Source organism: Antechinus flavipes, chromosome 4 (assembly GCF_016432865.1).
Source record: "Antechinus flavipes isolate AdamAnt ecotype Samford, QLD, Australia chromosome 4, AdamAnt_v2, whole genome shotgun sequence".
In the NCBI taxonomy this organism is placed as follows: Eukaryota; Metazoa; Chordata; class Mammalia; order Dasyuromorphia; family Dasyuridae; genus Antechinus; species Antechinus flavipes.
This window is the reverse complement of record NC_067401.1, coordinates 425,429,060-425,438,996: the sequence shown is the minus strand read 5'-3', so window position 1 is coordinate 425,438,996 and position 9,937 is coordinate 425,429,060. Positions and strand designations below refer to the sequence as shown.

At 34.6% G+C, this 9,937-nt stretch overlaps 1 protein-coding gene and 1 long non-coding RNA gene across 2 annotated transcripts in view; both read left to right on the top strand.

The window, feature by feature from the left end:
* The first annotated feature begins 3,661 nt into the window (after positions 1-3,661).
* On the top strand, positions 3,662-7,952 carry LOC127562916 (uncharacterized). The gene is made up of 3 exons (XR_007953844.1): positions 3,662-3,722; positions 4,207-4,253; positions 7,873-7,952. It is a non-coding gene; the product is annotated as an uncharacterized LOC127562916 (long non-coding RNA).
* Positions 7,953-9,683: 1,731 nt separating this feature from the next.
* Positions 9,684-9,937, top strand: part of MROH9 (maestro heat like repeat family member 9) — a 64,238-nt gene continuing 63,984 nt past the window's right edge. The window contains exon 1 of the mRNA XM_051998960.1: positions 9,684-9,811. Coding sequence (XP_051854920.1) covers positions 9,749-9,811 — 63 coding nt within the window. The 5' untranslated portion in view covers positions 9,684-9,748. The remainder of the gene's footprint in view (positions 9,812-9,937) is intronic.

Here is a 9,937-nt window from a genome sequence, read left to right as displayed (position 1 = left end):
AAGGAGCTGTAAGCACACAGCAGGAATGAATTATCATTAATTCTTACTTCCACTCAGAAAGTCTACAAGACCCAAAGGTCCTTGCACTGTTATTTGACCTAATGGTTGAGTTCTTTCTAAGACAAGATAGTAGGCTCCATCACAGGAAATCTAGGGTAAACTAAGTATAGTTCTGCCTAGGAGATCTTAGAGTCTATCTATTTGGGTTTGGGATAGAGTCAAAGAAGCTGCCTCTAATGCCTTTAATTCTTGGAAGAAGAGAAGTTCCTGGTTGAGACTTGCTTATTTTAGTCCCTTAGTAAATAAGGGGGAAGAGGGTAAGATTAGGGAGAAGCAGACATCTGGTCTCATTCAAATCAGGATTAGTTGCCATTTTTGAGAATTGATAGTGTAGGTATTTATATAGTATGTAGCTATTTTTTTCTTTAAAAAAATTTATATACATACAAGCAGGCTACTACATAAATACCTACACTATTTCTTATTTCTATTTCACCAGAATATTTGGAGAAAAGTAAGCGCCTTTATGAGAAAAAAGATAGAAAAGGTCTACTCACATTTCACCTTAGTAAAAAACAATTAGATTTATAAATTATAGCACACATATAAATTATCACATGGACCATGGGGCAGTGAAAAGCCACCTGGTGTCATCTAGTTGTGATTGGTGCCACCTAGTGTTATCTTTCCCAAATGACAGGTTCATTTTTTAAAAATTTAACCACAAATTTTGAGTGAAGAATTTAAAAAGTACTATTAATACCTAGCATTTAGGGTTTACAAAGCATGTTGAAATTATCTCATTTGATCCCCCATAGGGGTTGCTTCTATTATTATCTGCATTTGACAGATGAAAAATCTGAGGCAGATTAGTATCAAGTGATTTGCCCAGACTGCATTTGAACCCAGGACTTCCTAACTCTAGTTGAAGTATTTTTCACCCTAAGATAACTGCCTTGTTCTATATACCACCATAGACAATGGTTGATATTAATTTAATACTTTAACATTTATTGGATTCTTTTCTCAGGATAATTCTTGAGGCAAGTAAATAAGAAGTGATGATTAAGTTTTGCACATTTAAACAATCTAGGATATGTAACCCTGCAATATCCATCTTCATAACTATTACTTTTGGGAAATAGTATAGCATAGTATATAGAGAACTGGCCTAGATTTACTTCATTCCAGTTTCTGACTCAAAACATACAATGATGAACCTGAATATTTAATCTCTTAATGCCCCATAATGCTCCCTAAAGACTATAAATTATATAGAATTATGTATTTTCATCTATACTAGAGGAGGAAGTTCACATTGACAAAATCACAAGTCTAATCAAACAAGAAAAAAGACTCTTGGCAGTATAAAAGATTGAATTCAAAACTGGCCAACTCGAAATTAAGAGACACTACCATCAAGAAGTCAGCGGCTAGGTAGTTCAGTGAATAGATCTCTGATCTTGGAATTAGGAAGATTTCTCTTGAGTTCAAACCTGGTCGTAGAAATTTATTAGCTATAGGACCTTGGGAAAATTATCTAACCCTGTTTGCCTCAGTTTTCTCATCTTTAAATGAGCTGTAAAATGGCAAAACCCCAATGCCAAGAAAACCCCAATGGGGTCACAAAGAGTCAGACATTTCTGAAATAAGTGAACAAGAAACAACAAGAGGGAATAATCTCTCAGTTAAGAACAGAAGGCTAGGTTTTTCATAGTTCACCTGAGATGGAAATATGTCTTTTATCCCACAAAAAGTGGATAAATCACTTAAACTACTAACAGGATGTTTGTTATGTTTAAAATGTGCCTGAACTTTATAAAAGTGTTGCCTAATACAAAATTTTTAAAGTAACATCAAACCTTTAAAAACAAAAAGTCTAGTATAATTCCATACCTTTATCGTAGCTCCTTAACCAAAGATCACATTTCAACCAAGCTGAATTCAGAAGCCTTTATAGAATATTCCATTGTTTCACTCTGATTATCTTTTTCATAAAGTAAGGTGGAGCAGTGTATAAAGCAATAATTTGAGAATCAGAAAGTCCTGAGTTCAAATCTAGCCTCAGCCACTTATCACCTGTGTGATAATGGGAAAGTCACAACATTTGCTTACCTTGGTTTCCTTAAATATAAAAGGGGATTTTATTCTTTTCTCTTGCCATTCTTTACATTTCCAGTGAAATGCAGATAATATCGCCTATTTCTCAGGGTTGTTGTGGGGATTAAATGTAATATTTGTAAAGTACTTAGCACAGTATCTGGCACTGTAGAAACTTAATAAATATTTATTTCCTGCCTTCTTATCTTTGAAAAGTTTTTCCCTGTGCATTTCGAGTTTTCACATAATCTTATGATGAAATAATAGTTTTCTAAGTGGATTCCTTCATCTGACAGTGAATTCTTCTTCCTCGTTAATCAAATAGTAAGCATTTACTGCACATTTTGTGCTGGGGACACAAAAGATAAAGATTACCATGAAACAGTACCTGTCTCCAATGAGTTTACCTTCTTTCCAAGGAGACAATATGAACATACATACATACATACATATGTGTATATAGGTATATATACACACATACACACACACATATATATGTTTAGGTATCTGTATATATTTATATGAATTGGATTCAAGATGATTTCAGTATGAAGGCCTTTTGCAAAGATAATGTTTGAATTGATTCTCAAAGATAAATAAGGTATTCAGGAAGTAGAAGTGATGAAAGATTTCATGCCAGGCATAGAGATCAGCTAATATAAAGTCTTGATGATGAGAAATGAATCTACATGAGGAAAAGTAAGAAATCCAGTGAGACTGATTAGCAAAAGATATGAGAAAAGGATCCAAAGGGTAGATTGAGGTCAAATTTTGAAGGGCTTTACATGTCAAAAAGAGTTTATTTGTAATTCTAGAAGTAATAGAAAGTAAAGTAGAGTTTATTGAGAAGGGAAGGATAAACTTTGCTTTAAGAAAGTAGTGTTGATATTTTTAGAGATGTTGTAGTAGAGTTGGGAGAGATTTTAAGGAAGAATAACAATTAACAGATCAATAGTTGAGGGGAGAAATGATAATGACTTGAACTTGGATAGTGACTATATGAATGGAGAGATTATAGAGATTGAAATGTCAAAATCTGGCAATTATGGGAGTTGAGTAAGAAATAGACTGTAATAGTGTCTATCTATGGATCCTCATAGCTAATCAAAGAACAGATGTATTTGCCATTCTAATTTCCCTATTTTCCCTTGCTTTTTTTTTCAATATTTGTCAGAAGACAAAAGAATATTCTAATCATGTTGGAGTATCTGAAATAGTGCAAAAACCTTTCCTACTCTCCACTCAAATCAGAAATGAGATGTTTTCTAATTCAAAGAAGAGAAAAATCCACCCTTTTCCTAAATATAATTTTGGAGGCTAACCATATTAGATGATACCTACATTATAAACAAACCTTTAAGATAGAAATATTTTACCCAGATCTCCCAAGAAAAGGTGCTATCTTCAGAAACTTCACTAACTACTTTTCCTTAAAGGGATTCTTTTCTCTTTACACCAAACGTTACTTATTTGTGGGGCAGAGAAGAGGGAATCATAATAATGCAGAGAATTTAACAGAGCTTTAAAATTTTTATTTTATTTTATAGACTCAGAAGAACTTAGTATAGAGCAAACTCGTGCAATGCTCACTTATGATGGATGTGGCTCTTTTCAACAGCGAGGTAATTCATGCCAGTTCCAATAGTCTTGTGATGGAGAGAGCCATCTGCACCCAGAGAGAGGACTGTGGGGACTGGGTGTGATTACAACATAGTATTTTCACTCCTTTTGTTGTTGTTTACTTGCATTTTGTTTTATTTCTCATTTATTTTGTTTTTCATCTGATTTTTGCCCAAATATGTATAGAAGAATTGTACTTGCTTAAGATTTATTGGATTACTTGCCATTTATGGGAGGGGATGGGGAGAATAGGAAAAAAATCTGGACACAAGGTTTTGTAAGGGTGAATATTGAAAATTATCTATGCATATGTTTTGAAAATAAAAATTAATTTAAAAAGACAACTTTAAAAGCCTTAAGAAATATGATTCATGTAATAAAAAATCATGATTCCAAAGAAAAAAATACTCTAACTTTGTAATATTTTATTATTCTCAATGATCCAGTCTCTTCCCATTGTGAGTACATTTTCTTTTTTCTCCTTAGTTAGCCAACTCCAGGATTTGCAGGCTTGTATGAAATGGCGTCGTGTGGTAAGTATGGTTTTGTCAAGAATTGTTTGAAAAACATACAGTGGAAGAGATAATAGCATGCTTCCATTCTGCCCATCCAGGCTAAGAACTGGAAAAGAGTTAAGTCATTAGATTTAATCATTCCCAGTCTAGACCGCTTTTGTCCCTGCTTGTGGCTAATCTTGTGGCTAATGGGGAACTTTGAGGGAATACATATTCCCTCTAACCTGTGATAATGGCATATCATGGATAAATGGGGTAGGGAAGGTTGAAGAGGCATTACAAGAATTCTGAGAAATGTAGGTCTGGGCATCTGCATATTTTCTCAGATAAGGGGAGGATTGCATCTCTGTCTTCAAAGCTAGAAGTCCTTGAGCCACTGAGTTCCTAAGTGTTCCTGTGATGCTGCCCATAACCCTGAGTAATCAGCTATTCTTTTTGAGATCTCTGTACTTGTCCACAGGGAAATACCAAGGAGGGACATAGTTCTATGTTTTTAACAATCTTTGGGTGATCTGATGAGCCTCAGTTGTTGTGATATTCTCTGACTTCTACCTGTCGGATTTATTTTTCTCTTTTCGCCTTTGCTAGATTATCATATATAACATCCTCCTAACTAAAGATATGTCCCTAAGGTCTGCACTCTTTCTCTAGTGACCTTAACAACTCCCATGGATTCACTTAAGATCTCTGTAGATAACACTTAGACCCATATAACCACCTTTAATCTCTCTCCTGATATCCAAACCCTCAATCTCACCTGTCTATTGGAAATTTCTTACTGAAAGTACCATGGACAGCTCAAAATCTGCATTTACTAAACTTGTTCTTTCCTACCTACTTATCTATCCACCTCTCTTCTGAACTTTTTTTTTTTTGTTGTTGTTGAGCATACTACATATTTCCAGTCTTCCTAGTTTTTCAAATTCAGTACTTATTCTTTCTCATTCACATATTAAAGCATATCTTTCTTCTTCTTTCAATTCACATGACCGCCACTCTGAAGCAAGTCTTTATCCTTTCTCACCTGAAAAACTAAAATTTTTCTCCTAGCTGGTCTCTTTGCCTGTTTCATTCATTCTTTCCATAGCTGCCAAATCATTATACCTTCTTTCCCCATGTTATACCTCTGCTAATAAATAAACTTGAGTGGGGTCTTCTCTGTCAAGTGATAAAAGAACACTTTCCCACAACTCCTCCCCCTATTTTCACATGCTCTCAGTTTTCCAGAGAAAAAGAACAAAGTGTTTTTGCCACTGAAGGAGGTACCAGAGATATGGCAATTGAGTATCACCATGTTACCAAATTTGGTTTTAGCCTCCTACCCAGCAGATCCCCTCCTTCACAAAATTAAATGTTCACAGAAGTGAGGAGGGAACCAGATTGATGCATAAGGAAGAATGGATTTCATTTTTCCATCAAGCCCCATTCCTCTTTGGAATGAACACACTCTTTTCCTGGCTTCTGAAACCTCAGGCTCAACTTAAGTACTGTTTGCTACAGAAAGTCCTCAAATATCAGGTTTCTCTCATTTCCTCCTCAATTTATTACCTATGTGGGACATCATCAGGCATCTTGACTTATGTTTTTCCATTGGAACCCAATGACTGTGAAAAAGAAAATGAGGCTACTATGCCTTATTCAAATCCAATTTATGTGCAAGTCAAGACATCACCCTCATAATAACATTGGTCCTCTTTGAGAATAAAGGACAAACAACAACAAATTTTATTGGCTATTACCTCTAAGAATAAATGCATTTGTCCATTTGCATTTAAAGTCCTTGCCAACTCAACTCCAACCTATATAATATATATATATGTTCCCTTTTATATATTAGATGATCTATGCACAGTAGACTTCTTGAACTTGTTCACATAAGCCTACCTCCAAACTCTGGGCTTTTTTTTTTTAACAGACTATTGGTTAAGTCTAGAATATATTTCCTCTTTCCCTCAACTTTTGGAATTCTTAGAGTCCTTCAAAATTCAGCTCAAGTGACACTTCCTATGTGAAACTTTTCCTTATCACTCTATCCCCCCAAATTACAGTTTATCTTGTACTACTTAAATGTCCAAATGTTGTTCTTCCTTTCTCCGTCCCACAGAATACAAGTTCCTTGGGGTTTGGGATTGTCTCATTTTGTTTTGTTATCTCTAGATCTTTATATAGTGTTTGGCATAGAAGATTGTTTAATAAATATTTGAGGAATAATTGTACATAATAGCTCCATTTTGAATCTGTTGTATCAGAATTAATTGAAAGCAATAGACCTCCCATCTTTCTTATGACACATAATACAAAAATCATGCAATTTAGCACTGGTCATTCACTGAAGAGCATTGATCTCTCTGGATCTTCCTTCCTCAACAAAGATTTCAAATTTCTTGAGAGATGACATATCATATTTCATTTTTGGATCTTCTAACATCTAGGATCCCAGTGGTTTTAATAAATACTTATTAATTATGCCACCAGGAACATTTAGCTGGAAAATATTTACCAGCCAAGCTGGACTTTTACTTTTCTTTATATTCAAGTTTCCTTTTATAGAGTTCTCTTCCAGAATCAAGAAAACCTGGATTCAAATCCCAGCTATAGATCCTTCCTTGTTCTGTGATCCTGATCCTTGTGAAGAATTATAAAGTTTGCCTCTTACTTCAGCCTCCCAACAGCCTTGTAATGGTAGACTGTATTACAATTACGGCTATACCAGTTTTATTGAAACTGCTAGAGGTAAAGGGATTGTCCAGAGTCACATACATATTAAATATCAGAGACAGGATTTGAACTCAGTCCTTGATGACATCCATTATACCAGGACTACCTATACAGCACTGTACTACCAATCTCCCAAGGTTGTTCTGAAGAAATTGTCTTTCAAACATTAAAATTGTATCATTTTATGAGCAGAACCAGGAGATCATTATATACCTCAACAACGATACTTTTTGAGGATGTATTCTGATGGAAGTGGACCTCTTCGATAAAGAGAGCCTTAATTGATCAAAGATGGACAGAAGCAGCTACACCCAGAGAAAGAACACTGGGAAATGAATATAAACTGCTTGCATTTTTGTTTTTATTCCCGGGTTATTTATACCTTCTAAATTCAATTCTCCCTGTGCAACAAGAAAACTGTTCGGTTCAGCACACATATATTGTAGCTAGGATATACTGCAACCCATTCAACATGTAAAGGACTCTTGCCATCAGGGGAAGGGGTGGAAGGAGGGAGGGGAAAAATCGGAACAGAAGTGAATGCAAGGGATAATGCTGTAAAAAATTACCCTGGCATGGGTTCTATCAATAAAAAATTATTTTAAAAAAATTGTATCATTTTAGGCATTAAGTATTCTAACAACAACAACAACAAATTGAGATTTATATAACTACAAGGTGTTTTACACCTGTTAACTCATATGAGCTCCACAGTAACCCAAAGATATACACAACACAAACACTTATCATGATTCCCATTTTACATGTTAGCAAACTATACCTCAGAGAGGTTAGATGACTTGTCTCTAGTCAACCTACAGGTAATGAACCTCTCTCAATAGTCTCAAAGAAAAGAAAAATAACTTTTTGTGTCTCATAATGTGTTGTTATTTAATTTGACTTTATCTGCAACTTTCAGGAAAACGAGAATTCAGACATATGGAATATTTTCTGCAAACTGCTGAGTCAGCAGACTATAATCTTGGCAATAAATTCCAGGTGATGACTTTTCATTTCATATCAGGTATAAAAACATTTTTTCATCCCTGGACTCTCAAACATACTGATGGCTTATTAGCTACATATAGTTCAAGTGACTTAAGGAGAGGAGAGAGGTAGAAGAATGCAGATCAGGGATATGTTCACAAATGTTTAACAATCAACTCCTCAAAAATATATACACAATGTTTAAGTTTGTTCTGCATCTCTAACATTTTTCCATCACTTTCTTAAGTCTGGGCAATCAACAAAACAATAAATCAATCACTAATTTTGAAGTTTTCCCATTTCCAAGGTATAAATGTACACATTGGAAATAGAACAATTATCTGGTTCAAATGGTACCAGCAAATTCTTGATACTGATTCTCAGATTTAAAAAGAAGAAACATCATATCCTATCCTTGAGATAAAGAAAGGTTAATCACACATGTACACATGCATCTCTTTATGTTGGGGATGAGGAGAGAGTTGTAATTGGATTTATTTTAAAAAAACAACTCTATGATCTTTTGTTAGCTAAAAACTACAGTATAAGACAACCATATGAGATGGCAACCAAAATAAATGATGTGAAATTACTTTGCATTATTGAAAGTCTAGAAGTTTCACATGGTCTCACACTATATTCTTCTGTGATCATAGCACACTTGGAATATTGTGTTTAACTTTTTGCACCACACTGGAGATTGAAAAACCAGAGTAATTCCAGAGAAAAGGAATTATCATACTAAGAAGATTCAGAACTATTTGGAAAAAGTTAGAAAATTGGAAATATTTAATCTCAGGAAGAAAAATTATTTAGAGGGGATATTGTCTTTATTCAATATTTAAAGGGTTGTGTCATGTGAAAGATAAGTATGTTCATCCAGCTTGGTTCTAGAAATAATAACTAGATCCAAACAGTGGAAGCTATAGGGAGGCTGATTTTAGTTCAATGTAGGAAAGAACTCAACAGCAATTAGAATTGGGCAAAAAATGGTCTACTTCAAGAGATAATGGGTTCCCTAAAATGGGAGATTTTTAAGCAAAGGCTGGAGTAAAGTACTCTTTTCTCAGGAATGTGAGGGAGGAGATTTGTAATTGAGATGAGAAAGTTTGGATTACATGGCCTTTGACATCCCTTCAATTGTTGGATCTAGGACTTATGAACTACAATTTAAAAATAAATTGTATTTATTTTAATATTTAAAAAATCATTTCCACATTAATCTAATCTGATTTCTTTTAGGTATAGTTTAGGTTTTTTTTCCTGGCATGAGTACCTTAACTGGCTCTGGATTGATCTGGGCCAGTTAACCCCTTTTTAGATAGCCAGGTGACTCTCTGCTCCCTGAAGTTCACTGTAACAGGGCAAGACTTAGTTAAACACTACTGATAGGTTTTAGTCCTCCTGTATTTCAGAACATCTGAGCTCAAGCAATGTGCCAGCTTCATTTTGCCCTCCATCAGGGATCACAGAGAATAGTTTTTATAGAGTATTTCTAATTAGGATGCCCTATATTAAATCAATATTTTTTGCATTACACATAGTAAGTACTTTAAAAATGGTTGATTAGATATTGGCAAATGATCTCACTGAACAGAAGTTACCCCCTTTTCTCATCATTCAAAGTAGCTACTACTTCAGGTCACAACCCTGTCTCATAAATGAGTTTGTCCTGAGTCCCAGATGACCATATTAACAAATTAAAAATGACTAAATGTTCCATTTCTCTTCGCAGCTATGTGGATCCCTTAGAGCAATTTGATACACAAGTGAAGAAAATTGAGGAATGTTTCAGAAATGTGTTCTCCATGCCTGATTTAGAAATACTCCTAAAAAGGCAAAGCAGTTCAGATGGCACAACTGACATTGAGGTATCATTTTATGCTATCTATTTGTTGTGGGTAGAAAGAGCCATTTTTCAAAAGTCATTTAATTTTGTATTCCTTATTTGTTAAAGATGGAGTTTGGGGGAGAGGGAGGCTGCATTTAGATGATCC